The 13,382-nt window shown below is 43.0% G+C and overlaps 1 protein-coding gene and 1 long non-coding RNA gene across 3 annotated transcripts in view; one reads left to right on the top strand and one right to left on the bottom strand.

Moving 5' to 3' along the window:
- The window catches only part of MYOT (myotilin), a 13,701-nt gene extending 4,142 nt beyond the window's left edge, over positions 1-9,559 (bottom strand). Inside the window, exons 1-5 of one of the 2 annotated variants that reach the window (XM_033006297.2) lie at positions 9,355-9,559; positions 7,096-7,698; positions 4,794-4,944; positions 2,259-2,360; positions 175-224 (exon numbers count right to left, since the gene is read on the bottom strand). In XM_033006297.2, the coding sequence (XP_032862188.1) occupies positions 175-224; positions 2,259-2,360; positions 4,794-4,944; positions 7,096-7,532 (740 nt within the window). In that variant the 5' untranslated portion in view covers positions 7,533-7,698; positions 9,355-9,559. The remainder of the gene's footprint in view (positions 1-174; positions 225-2,258; positions 2,361-4,793; positions 4,945-7,095; positions 7,699-9,354) is intronic. The other variant, XM_033006299.2, reaches the window with a different exon arrangement.
- Positions 1-13,382, top strand: part of LOC122153256 — a 21,963-nt gene extending 8,581 nt beyond the window's left edge. Inside the window, exons 2-4 of the long non-coding RNA XR_006165115.1 lie at positions 191-246; positions 3,568-3,685; positions 13,294-13,382. This is a non-coding gene — a long non-coding RNA (uncharacterized LOC122153256). The remainder of the gene's footprint in view (positions 1-190; positions 247-3,567; positions 3,686-13,293) is intronic.

The following is a 13,382-nucleotide window of genomic DNA, read 5'->3' as shown; positions in this document are numbered from 1 at the left end:
AGAATTGGATTAAGATCATGGGCATCATCAACCATCCACAAATGGTAACATTTTACTTGAAATTAATGAATTTAGTAATTACTACTTGGATAAGTAGTGACGTAAAACTAACATGGTCTAGAAACATTTGAAATAAGGTCTTGAAGAGTAGCACAGCACAAGTTTATGCATTACCTTATGTGTGTTGTAGGAACCTGCAGCCTGACGTTTTCCGCATTCTGGTGCTTGGAAAGAGAAAGAAGAGAGGTGAGTTAACTTGGAGAGAAAGCTTTATCTATAAACGGAATGAGAAATCGTCTAAGTTTGTATACTGACTGCTGCTTAAAAGCAAACTGAATACTTCAGAAGTCATTGGGATAAGAGGTAAAGGAACTTGCATCAGGAGCTAATACACTCTGTTTTCACGCTAGGCTTTGCCATGACAGTAACAGGTACTATTAATAGAATGGCACAACTTCTCATCACTCTGCACAGGTGATAGGTGCAGCAGTTTTGTTTGGCACACAAGGCTTTTGGCCAGCCAATAACCTTTGTTAGAGGGTAGTACTACTGGCAGTATCTAAAATGAGAACTAAGTACAGAGTGTCCTTCTCTATAGCAGGAATAGAAGTGGAATCACTGGCAAGAACACTGTATTGTGCCCACTTAAATATGGTACCAATAGCAATGGACACATGCTGAGCTGGAAAATATTTTTCTTTCTAGATCACAGCACCAACTAAGCTCACTGACAACTCCATAATCACATGAGTAAATCTGCTAAAGTACCCAGGATTGATTCCTGCTAGGAACTTTGAAAATGCAAGCAGAGTTGATTACCAGTGACTCATTTTAGCAACGGAGACAGATAGAAGAAACACTGCATGGAAATTTCTGGGGGGGTTTGTGCTAAGCCATTACGATGCTTGGTTCTGTGCTCTATAGCCCAGTCCTGTGGAACATTTAAGCCTGGGTTTAAACTTCAGGCAGAAATGTCATCTTCAGTTCAGGGGAAGTATTACATGAATGAGGGTTTTGCTGGACTGAGCTCAGTGTTGAGTCCAAAGAGAATTGCTTGTATCTGCTCATTTACACAAGTGCTGTACAACTATTACTTGTTGTGTGAAATGATGCTGTAGTGTTGAAGTTGCTGATAATTCTAATGCTTTATTATATCAACTGACTGTGTAGTTAAGTTCTTGAGGAATCAGGAGGCTGAATGAATCCGTGACTACAATATTTAACAATAAGACTGAAAAGTGGGAGTAAGATCTCCCAAACATAAGCCAGTTTCTCCTTCCAGTACTTCTTTTTATGCAGCACTTCACACACCCTGAAAAATTGTCAGTCATCCTGTTTTGACTGAATGTTTTCTTTCTCTGCAAAAGATGAGGCTTCCCTTGCTCTCTAACATCCATAATGTTCCCTTTCTGTCTGTTGTTGTCAGATGATTGTTGGGGAGAAAGAGCTCGAATTGCATATTCCTCCCTTGCTGTGATCTTAAGTGTCTCTTGCATCAAAGAGTTTTGCTAACTGCACTTGGGAAGGTGTATGCCAGCCTGCTGGCTCTCTGAGTGCATGCAGCAGGAAGGATGTTTTCTTTGGCTGCACAGGTACCCAGTGCCACATCACAGACATTTCCACTAACTTTGATCGCAGAAGTGCCAAAGAAAGCTTTTAACTAGCCTGAATAACCAATGAACCATGCAAGTCTACAACTAAAATGCTTTTGAAAATGCCAATAGTAATAAATTCTTGTCTATCAGCATGTGGGCTGCTAAAATAACTGCTTTGCCTTCTCTTAATGATTGCAGGCCCCTGGAAGGGCTGAAACCCAACTGATTCCATCCCAAGCCCTGACTTCTTGTAGTCAAGGTCACTTATTCCAGTGACAGGTGTAAATCTTGCTGTCCTGGCCAAGTCTCAACTTGGGCTGTTGGAGAGCGGGTACCTGTATCCCTCGCTGTGCTGCTCCTTGCCTGTCACGGGCAGGGTGTAACGGGCTGTGCAGCAGCTGTTGTAATTCCTCTCTGAAGAGGTCATTCCTACAGATCAGGCCCAGCAAGGGGATGGTGCTTAAATTCCTCCCCTCTACCACCACCCCTCAAAAAGCTCCCAAATCCCTACTATACAGACTTCTGCCAGGGAGAGCTGTCCCATCTCATCCCCTCCCCTGCACTGGGACCAAATAAGTCACATCTCTCTGCCCTATTCAGATACAAGCAGATCACAGCACATTCACCCGGAAATCACTGTTCTAGAGACAGGTCCCCATTTACCTGTGCGTTCTGCATGTTGTCTTCACTCTGTGTGTCCAACACAGATGCAGCATTTACTGGTCCAAGCAGCCTGCGAGCCATTCTTTCTTCATAAGTTAATCGCTTAAAGCAGAGCAGGGAGGAGTTCGAGTCAGAAGTCCATTTACTATTTTAGATCAGCTTGTAAAAGCACATTAATATGCCACAAATTCAGGGTATTGTCAATGAAAGCAGTGGCTGAATAGAAACACCATGTCTGTTCCAGAGGGTTTGCAGTCTGTGATGCCTACTGAAGTCAGCCTCAATATATACAGTGCTGAAATGCATAAAGATTAAACTGCCTGTTCATCAAAGCCTCTCTAATGCCATCTGTGGCCTTCCACTCCTCCTCTTTCTCCGCTGGGATTATTTATGGGTAACTGATGGCATTATCTCAGAAGCCAGAGTAAGTCCCAGGGTACCTTTCTGTTAGCACTGGGAAAACTTCCCAAGTCATTCAGCTGTGGATTTTCTTTGGGAGCTAGAGGCATGATGGATGCTAGTGTCCCCTACTCCCAAAAAAGCAAGAGCCACACCAGAAGCAGACACAGAGAGGAGCACCACCACCCCTGAAAGCACAAGGGAAGTTCATGTCAGTGCAACAGCTGCATTATGAAATACTGTGTGCTGCCTTGAGAGGAGGCAAGAAGGCGTTTCAGTCGTGTAACAGTAAGTTCCTACGATATGGATGCAGCACATAGGATAAATATGAGCAGAGTTAAATTCAAGTTCTGTCAGTTGGATTACTTTAAAAGACTACGTTAGTTCCCTGAGCACCAGAACACCTGACACTTTGCTTCCCACAAAGTTTACCTTGGGTTTGGATTTTGTCACATGAGGACAATCTCTGGCTGAATTTTGACTATGTACAGGACATGTGTGTGGCTACTCTTGGGTAGATAAGGGTTTGGGGAAGCTTGTGGGACTTTTCTTTAGAAGAGAGCAAGAGAAACCTTTTGCAAAACCTGTGAGAGCTTAATATCCCTGAGGTCATTACGGCTGTATCAAGTGTGGCTGAGATTGGCCAGTTGGTTCAAACGCTGTTGGAGGACAAGGGGAGGAGGACACAGAGCGGCGATTGCATAAGCCTTATTTTTAGCCTTGCTTCCTATGAGAAGAAGAGCTGGCATGCAATGGCAAGCTTTCTTACAGCAGATAGGACATTCCTGTTAGGGACATATTAAGTCAGATTTGACCTAATAGATTTTTTTTTTCTTCAATATTTAAAATTCTATATATGACTCAAAGCTGTTCCCACTGATGGTAATGGAAAAACTCCTTTCTACTTCAGGGGAAAAAAGATGGAAACTATAAACACTGGGCTTTTACCAGTCTGCCTCCAGCCAGCAGGAAGGTTCCCACATTAGAGACCTGCTTGCTGTAATTTGCTGTAATGTACTTCCCTACTGGTAAGCAATTTTTTCTCCTAGATTTTGATTTCTTGGTAAAGAGGATTGCATTTTGTCCCTTTGCAGAATAAATAAGTAGGTAATGAGACTGAGACCTTCTTATAGGAAACAGACTTTCTGATAAAAGTTCATGTAATTTTTTTTATTTGTTGTTCATATAAAAAGAAATCAAAGAGGTTTACCACATGTGGTGATGGTCTCTAGAATGAGATTTCAAATATTGGTACTTCTCCAAGTTTCTAATGATTTTGGGGCGTTTTATTAACCCCAGCGTTGAGAGCCGGGGTGAAATCTTGCCTGGAGAACTGAGGGATTCTCCTTGCATGTCTAGTTGTCTGGGAATGTGATGTTCAGCAGGATCCCCTGCAGAGAGTTCAAGTTTGTGCTATGGTGCTAAATATATACCTTTCTCCTTACCCTAGCCTTATTAATTTGATTGCACAGATTCAAAGACAGCTTGAATGGTGGGTGCTGGCCAAGAACGTAGGGTAAGAGGGAAAGGCAATAGCAGCTCAAAGCCATCTTGCTGCATGAGATGCAGGCATTCAGTTGCCACGGTAGATGCCTACAGACAGATGTAGACATACAACAACCATCTCTCTTGCCACACATTCAGGCCAGCTTTCATCATGCACTAGCCATGTGCTGCTCCACTGCTGAGAAGGGCCTTCCCAGGGCTGAGCTGAACATGGCCCACCAGCACAGCTATTTGCATTCTAATAGCAAAAATAACTGTGAAGAGGGTGTTGGGAAATGAAGAGGTTGGATGTAAATCTTTCAGGACCACACCTTTTACACCAGCCCTGAACCATGATTAAAAAGAGTCACTGTTGGAAGAAATATTCCTTTTTTTTTTAACATTTCTTATGTAAAAATTCAGCCACCTCACACTGAGAGAATATTCTGGTCATAAATGGCTCAAAGAACTTGCTGGAATTTGTTGAGGTTCTGAGTAAAGATGTTTGGGCAGTGTTGCTCCTGCACTTCCTTCTGATTTCAGCTCAGTTTGGAGGCTCCAGCCTCTGGGGCACTAGAACTAGTCTCTGCATCCCTGCTTGAACTAAGAGCCTGGATCAAACTGGTTCATTAATTAGCAGGTTTCCCTTACCTGGTTGCCATTCTGGAGAAGGTTGTCTTTGCATCGGAGTTTCTTTTCCAAGTCCTGAATGAGGGCCTCTTTTGTTCCTCGAATTTCTTGGTCTGATGTCTTCTGCATAGAGTTGATGCTAGCTTGTTTGTTATACATTGGTTGTGAGTAACTACTCATGCAGGAAGAGAAAACAAAGTTATTCCTGTAGGCCTGCTTGACTGTTTGCTACAGCTTCATAGAATACACACAAAAATATGAACCTGCTACCTAGAAACTGCCATTCAAATGAACTCATAAAACATTTGGAAGATAGATAGTATACGTGGCATACTTGAGTATCAAAAACTTAAGGGGAAGCATTATGGTCTAACCAAATCATTGCGAGTCCTCCCACAAGACTCGCAGCAGTTTGCTGTGGGTGGCTGTTCAGCATCCCTACATCCTGCAGCAGCCCCTGCCCTGACTCGGATGTGTGCAGTGAGGCTAGCAGGGTTTTGAGGAAGCCACTAACTCTATTGAGCAATGCAAGTCTGTCCAGGAGCAAGTTGTCCCTCAAAAACTGCAGTCCTTTACAATTTCAATTGTTAAAAAGGCTCTGGGTGCTGCAAATCCACAGCAAGGACACAACCTAGTTGATTAAGTATGAACAAATAGCTTATTAGTTGTCCTCTTTTTCTTGACCCCAGAAAATTACTTCATTTAGCATTTCTGTCCAGAAGTTCAATAGCCAAGCTTACCCCAAGCTAGGCTGGGTCTTTAGGAACTCTTGCTGCAACCCCCCACATAGCCTGATCCTGTAATCCGTAGTCAAGAGACACAATCAAGTCTCGGAGTTAGATAGTACACCTGATTCTGAAAAGTGCTAGGAAAAGAGGAGCATCCCTCAAAATGGGTTGCGAAGGTCTACTAGAGGTCACAGCACTCTGTGCTCACAGGATCTAACCCAGTTCCTCACATGCAGTGGGGCCTTGAATGGTGCAGTTGTGCTCAGCAATTTTTGCTATTCAAAATCCTTTTCCTCCTCTCACTTGGTAATTTGTTCTGCTGATTAGAATAGGGTAGGAGGGTCATAATTCTGATACATATTCTCATCACTGCTTGGGTTTAATAACTTCCCAAGTTATAAGTTAAAAGCTTTAATAATTTGCCCGACAGATTAATATGTCTCATGACCCTGTTTGCCCATCTGTAGCAAGATTAGGAAAGCAATTCCTCAACTCACAGCATGTTGCATTTAAGAGCAGTGTATATGAAAAACATAGCGAAGCACCAAAGGCCTTTGCTATGAAAATAAACAAACCCACACTACGTACACAAAACCCAGCGGTTACTCCAGATGCATACACACGCTCCTGCAGTACTTTTAAGAAACAAGCCTGAGTGCCCCAGCTAGCCCACTCTGTCTTACCTTTCCATTTCCCACAGTGCTGTGATTCAGAAAAAACCCAGAAACTTTCAGATTTCCTGAATACAAACTGATGCTTAAACCTGAATTTATATCCAAGCCAGCAGGACCCCCCCTGCCCCTATCACCTTTCTAATATCCTCAGTTGGGTGTTTGTTGCATATTTGACACTGATTTTCCCCAGGACCTCCAGCTAATATTGGCAGGAATACAAGTCGGCGAGAAGGCAAGACCCAGCTCCTTTTGAGATCACACTGACCTTGAGAGATACTTGGACTGCAGCCCAAAAGCAAAATGATATAATACATATTCAGGAAAGAATTTCGTCTTTGGTCTGAAGGGGTAAAATTTTAAAGTGGCTGCCTTTCTATTAACATGTATGATTAATTAAAACTATTTTGTAGGTAAGTATAGAGACCCATCCCCATCATGATGTTGAACCTGAAAATACTTCTGAGATTTACTAGGAATCTTGAAATTGCTTATATGTGGGAAATACTGCTGCCTTCCTCCCTGCCTCCCTGTTAATAAGCCATGTTTGCTGAGAGAAATTTATTTGAGATTGGGTGTCCATCTTCTGTTCTGAATACCCTTAAATAACAGATTTCCATCAAATCAAACTAAACTGTTCAAACTGACTCCAAAAAACCTTCACAGCAGCCCGGGACTTGACTACTGTGCAGTTTAATTCCTGGAGGATATCTGTCTCTCCCACATGGACACTGAGGGCAAGCGCTCAGCCTCTTAACCCGATTCATGCAGAGTCCTGCCTCGAACATCAGAAGTCAATGGGAGTTGTACCATTGGCTTCACCAAGCTGGTGTTTCACCGGATGGTTGGGTTTGGGATGGTCAGTGCACGGGAGAGGCCAGGCCAAAGAAAGCAAGGGGAGGTTAGAAGCCTGTATATACTTACTGAGGTTCCATAGGAGAAGGAGTTTGGTTGTTATAGTCGGGCTGCGAGGGTAGCACTGAGCACAGGAATGCTGCGGGGGGTTGGTTAGGCATGGATATAAGCCGTTGCCCAGATGATGAGCTAGCAGGAGATTGCGCAGATGCAGGTGTGACGGGATATGTGGATTCCTTAGGGGCACTACAGGAAGGCGAGGAGAGGGTGATTGAAGAGCTCAGCGATGACGAGGAGGAGAATTTCTGCCCACTTGGGTTACGAGGCTGTATTAGGATGGAGGACTGTTTGATTTGTCTGCTCGACTCTGTAGAGGCTGCTGGTCCCGGAGGCTGCTGTTGCCCTTGACACACATTCTTAGACTGGATAAAGTGTTTTGGACGTTCGTAGTTAAACATGGTTGGTTGACACATAGAGGAAACTGATGGGAAATTAGGGACACTCATAGGAGAGGTTTCACAGCTGTCCGGGGTTTTTGTTGGTGATATTTGGCTTTGGATAGGTGGCTGGTAAAAACTAGGTGGTAGGCCACAAAAACTTTCTTGGCTGGGCTCCTGGATAGAATGGAACCCTTGCCTTGCAGAATAGAGGCTTTCTTGGTGTGGATTTTCCCTTAAGGAAGACAATACAGATAAAATAAATTGTACATCACCATTTGAATCACAAAAATATGGTGTCGTGAGCAGTCATTAGCAACCCAACAAATATGAAGTTCAGGCAACTGACAGAGCTTGAGCTTAAAATAAAGAGATTTAGGATTGATTAGAACTATTGCAGAACTGTATGAACATTTCGGATTACAATAACTAGTCACGCACTCTGTCTCTGGTGCAGCGTTCACCACAGCCATCTTACATGGAAGAGCACAGTAAATTATAAAAGAAATAGCAGTTGGTTTATTGAGACAACCCACTACCTGCATAGGTCTACAGATAATTGTAGATGCTACTGCTAAGCAAGGTAATTTGACACGTATCATCTAAACTGGAACCTGCAGTTTTGTCCCCTGTCAAAATATTAAATGTACTATTACTTGGAGAATTGGCTGTTCATACTGAGAAATCCCTTACACCATAGGGAAGCATGAAACAGGTTCCACTTTCCTTTAAGCCTAAACCTAAAGAAACCAAGTATCCCGATTTCTTCTTTAATGGTTTTTGAGTTCAGAGCTTTTTATATCCAGTTGAAATTTGGAATTGGAATGCAAAGGACTGCTTCTCCATTTGAAGTGATTTCCTGAGATTTGTTGTTAGGGCTAATAGCTGCCAGAATGACATAGCTGCAGGATAAAGTAGGGCAAGTCAAGACACTCAGAGGTCCTGCATTTATTTTTGCAGGTCCTTGATATCTAAACATGGGATTTCCATCAACTCAAAACCTGGGAAACTTTAATTAGAATGAACTGAACAAGTTTGTTAAAACTGACAAACAATTTCAGCTCCAGGATAAATAAATAACCCCCCCAAATAAACGTAAAGCTACTAATAAAAAATTAGAATATAAATCCACATGGTTACATGAGCTGGAAAAAATTGTAATCTTGCTCCACCGAGATCAGCTGTTTCACTGCTATATATACACAGTGTATTGTATTCCTCATAAATTCCGGTGAGGAGAGATCAACTGAAGACATTGCTCTCATTTTAAAGATTCAAAGCTTTCCTTCCCTAGAGGTAATTATCAATATTAGTTGTAAATTAACTGCATGTAAACAGAGGTTTTCTAGTAAAAATTCCCTAAGTTTCCCCTTGTCATGCTCTTGGAATTTGAAGCTGGCTCATTTTTGGAGCATGTCCACACTATGTTCTCATTCACTGGTGCAGAAAACTTGTTGAATCTTGTTTTTATACCATTTTTATATCACTGTCTGTGTACAGATTCATTCATTTTCCCTACAGGCTGTGTACAGAAACCAGCATTTACTTTGTTTTCTAGAATACTGCACTTAAACAAGATACAATGCGCTTGTCACAAGTTACAATTTCCTCGAATCATTCCACCTTGATTTGGGTGGGAGAAAAAAAAAATAATCTAAAGAGACTTTTGAGTTTACAAGAGGAAAACAAGAAGTAATAATAGAGACATTTTGCTTTCTAAAAAAAAAAAAAAAAATTACTTTTTTTTTTTCTTTCCCTTGTTGCCTCCCCTGTTACCTCTGACACCACCGCACCTCAAGGGCACATTGCCACCACCGTGTCACCCAGAATTTCTCACTCCAGCTCCGAAGTAAAAAGCGACGCGGACCAAACCCCAACCCCAGCACCTTACCTACAGCCTGGGAGTTGTCACCTGGGCTCTAACCGGTATTTTGGGAAGGGACCGTCATTCACTGACCCGGACTGGCATAGTACCCTCCGCGTAGCGTTATAAGACCCGAGGCTTTAATGTGGTGCCAGCAGATGACACGGCGGGCCCTGCCTGTCCCCTGCCCGCACCGCTGTCAGAATAAGAGTCTCCGCCAGCCCCGGGGACATTTCATTTAAAGGCCGGGGCTCGGGTTTTGGGCAGGTGCCCCTGCTCAGCAAATCACCCGGGTGGGCAGCGGAAAAGCCTGCCCGCCCGGCCCCGGGGGGAGCTGCCCCCGCCGGGAGGTTGGGGGGCGGCCGGAGCCCCCCCCCCCTCCGGCTCCCGGGCGGGGGGCGGGGGGCAGGCGGCTGCTGGGGCCGGTTCGCCCCCCCATCCCTCGGCGAGGCTCAGCGCTACCGCCCGGGGATGTCCCTCTGCTCGGCGGGAGAAGGGGAAGGAGCGGAGATCCCGGCCGCTATTGAACAGCAAAGCGGGGGGGTTGCCCATAGCAGCCGTCAGGGAGCGGCGAGGAGGGACGGCTGATATGCCTAAACGTCCCTAAACGCCACTTTTAAAAAGTTCCTTTTAAAATTCACGTACGATTTGGCTGTAGTTTATTGCCGCTGTAGTAATAGCGCTCTGTTAGCGCTTTTAAGGCTGTGTACTTAAAGGCAACAGGTACTTGTAAACCAGATGTAAATGTGATTTTTAAAAGTGTATTATTTACAGATATTTACTTGGATTAAAAGATGCAACTATGGTGTTTTCACTAGAACAGCAACATCCTGCTGGCAGATTAGGTGATTTGTATCCCTTTAATCAAAGGCTTCAATGCTTAATTACATCTTAAATTAACATTACAGTGTTCTAAGTATCTTAATTATACTTTGGCAACTCTGGCCTAACATGCAAGCTATTGTTTAAAAAAACCCCTAACCCCGTAATTACTGCAGCTCGGCTGCGTGTGGTCTTTCAGTTGCCTCTTCTCTCCTTTCACTGTACGGGGAGTCTTTCAGCACAGTAATCTTCAGGAGTTAATCCACATTTAGTGTTTGTATTCAAACATCAGCCCACCCTTTGTGAACGAAATTCTACATAGCAGGTGTTAATTGAGTGCTAATTTATTTAAATTCCTCGTGATGAAAGTGATTAAGGGAGGAAGTGTGTCTCTAGTTGTTGGAGAAGTTGTTTGCTTTTTAAGTAAAAGAAAATAAAATAGAAAAATCTGTAGTTTACACAGAGAGAGTTGAGTACTTAAAAAAAAGGTAGCTGTAGCGTGAGCATTTGCCCTGTAGGAAGCTGTGAGCATGTTAAAGGTCAGGCTCCGTGCTCAGACAGGCTCCCTGGCTTCCCATCCACTTCAATGAGGGTGCAGTGTGCTTATTTCAGAACTAAAGTTGGCTGCAAGGCATCAATTTAAGGATAGCTTTATGCACTTGAAAGGCTGGACACGACTGGGATGACTTGTGTGAAAGAGAAGGAACAGAAAAACATGAGGTCCAGAAGGTAGGAAAAAAAATTGAAAGAACTAGAAACTGAACTGATAAAGGCAGAGGGATAAAGCTCTCAGCCTGTGCTAGGGTAACTTAATAGTACTCTGACCAGCACTGTGAAGGTGTTAGAAACCAGCTTTTCTGTAGTGCTTCAGTTTACTTACTATGAATGGTGATCTGTTGTGTCTGATGGGGTTCTAGTTGCTTGAGTCATATAGCAAAAAATGCCCAGAGAAAAAGTTAAGAATCTTTTGCTTATTTATTAAGGAATCTTAAAAGCTACCTAAAAGACATGGCAGTATACTTAGTGCCTGAAGCCTTTTCTTTTACTTGAATTAAGTTCCTTTAATAAAGTTAATAATCAACATAGATACTGTTCTGCTTCTTTAAGGCTGTTGAGAAGGACGCTATAAGCTGCAGATATAAAGGGCTCAGAAAGGAGTAGCTGGTAGCGACAGTCTTTTGGAATTGCATTTTCTAGCTTTTGTAGAGTGGCTGTTGCTAAGCAATAATTTGGAGAAGTATGAGTACAAGGACTTCATTCATTTTATAATTATTCCTAGTAATAGCTTTGTTCTGTCATTACTGTCTTTGTCAGTGTTTCTTTTTGTCTCTGGTAATACAGTTGCAACCACATACACTACATGAGAGAGTTGTATGGCTAACTCTGTCTAACAGCACAGTTATTGTACAGTTAGTCATTCGAGATGATTGCTTCGTTTGAGGTAACAACGTTTACAATGCTGAGTCCCATTCATAATGGTGTTTGAAGGCACATGGTAGTAAAATGTTTACAAATGGGTATATCTAGAAATGTTAATAATTTTCTCTCTGTATCTTGAAATGTGTAAATCTGGTTCAGCATTGCTGTCAATCAAAAGCACTCTGCAGCTCTCTGCACTAGTTTGTGTTTTATATAACCCAAGCTTTTAAAAGCTCTTACATAGCTGATGGTGGTGGTATATTATATCCCTTCATGCAGGACATCAGGTACTGCATTTCAAACTAACCAGAACTGTAGAAATAAAAATGCAACCATAGCTCACTGGTACTGCTGCAAGTAATAAACTTTACAAGTAGTCATCCTAAGCAGCAAGTATCATCTAAAAGAGCTTCCCCACAGGTTGCTTGTTAGAAATGCCAAAATACAGGCTTCCTGCTGCCTTTGAGAAATCCAGAGAGAGGTTAGAAAACTAGTCCTGTTCGAAAAGGACAGCAAATGTCTCCTACTGCCCCTACTCCTTCCAAGAGGTAATTATGGCAGAGATTTTATAAAAAGCTTTCGTTTTTGCTCAGCAGACAACAGTCTGCCCGTGTTTAAAACAATCATCAGGTAAAGATTGCAACCACTGCAATGTTGGTCTGTGTTAGCTACTCCCAAGCCAACAGCCTTCTCTCTAGGTGTTTGGACCTGGCGTAGTTGAGTGTGAGTTGAATACGGCGCTGCATTCACATTCTTGGCTTGGGATGCTTGAAGGCAACAGCAGCGCACGCACAGCTGCGTGGCGGGCTGCGAGCAAACCCTCCGCAGCTTTGCAGGGCTGCAGCCTCCTAAGGTCCATACGAGTTAGCTTCAGCCAGGGTTTTGATTCTGCAAGTGGAGTCTGCTTAGGGTTCTAGCTGATTTCCCTGGAGCAAGCCTGGATTTCATGGGAGGACTTGAAGCTAAACTGAGAGCCTCCTCTTGGCGAAATTCAGGTCATTGAAGCAAACCCGTTTTTTACTCACTGATTTAGCAAAAAAAATCCTGTGCATGGAGAAATCTATACTGAAATATGATCTCTCCTGTAGTGAATTTGGAGGAGGGTATTCGGAATTGTTAAAATAACTGGTTTAGTTAAAGAGGCTGAGTACATACAAAAATAATCTATAAAACAGGGAATGCTTTTAGTCAGCGACAGCCATTTATACACGATGTAACGGTATTGCTGCAGCGCAGCTCTGACATTCAGCCGAGAGAGGAGGCACACGTCTGCTTCCTAGTGCTTGCCTTCCCAAACAGGACCGAGGAAACTCCTCTGGAGTGCTGGGTTGGGACCTCTTAACTGTCACTATTTTAGGTCTTTGTTATGCCTATAAACACCTGAGAATCTACAAAAATCTGAAATGGAATTGTTAAGATGTGCATTCTAACTTGTTTTGTTTCTCTGGAACAATTAAACAGGATAATTAATAATGCAATAAGTACGTAGATACTTGAGAACTATATTTGGAACAGAAATTGAATTGAGTCTTGTTGTAAGATGGAACACTTTATTCTTGGGAGAAAATCTCCATCTCCTGAGCAGGGAGTGTCCCTGCTGTGGCATGGGACAGTTTTCATTCTACCCAGTGGGTCACTGATTCAGTACTTTTCCTCCACAGAGTGGTTTGCAGGTACTATCTGCACCACACTTACAGGTTCTTGAGTTTTATTGCTGTCTTTCAGAACAGGAAACAGAATCATGAGGTGATGCCACTTGTCCAAGGCTACAGAGGAAGATGGTGGCAACAGAAAGGTACCTTGACATTTCCCAG

The sequence above is a fragment of the Tyto alba genome, unplaced genomic scaffold (genome assembly GCF_018691265.1).
Source record: "Tyto alba isolate M040663 unplaced genomic scaffold, T.alba_DEE_v4.0 Super-Scaffold_17, whole genome shotgun sequence".
Lineage (NCBI taxonomy): Eukaryota > Metazoa > Chordata > Aves > Strigiformes > Tytonidae > Tyto > Tyto alba.
This window is presented reverse-complemented; position numbering and strand designations above follow the sequence as displayed.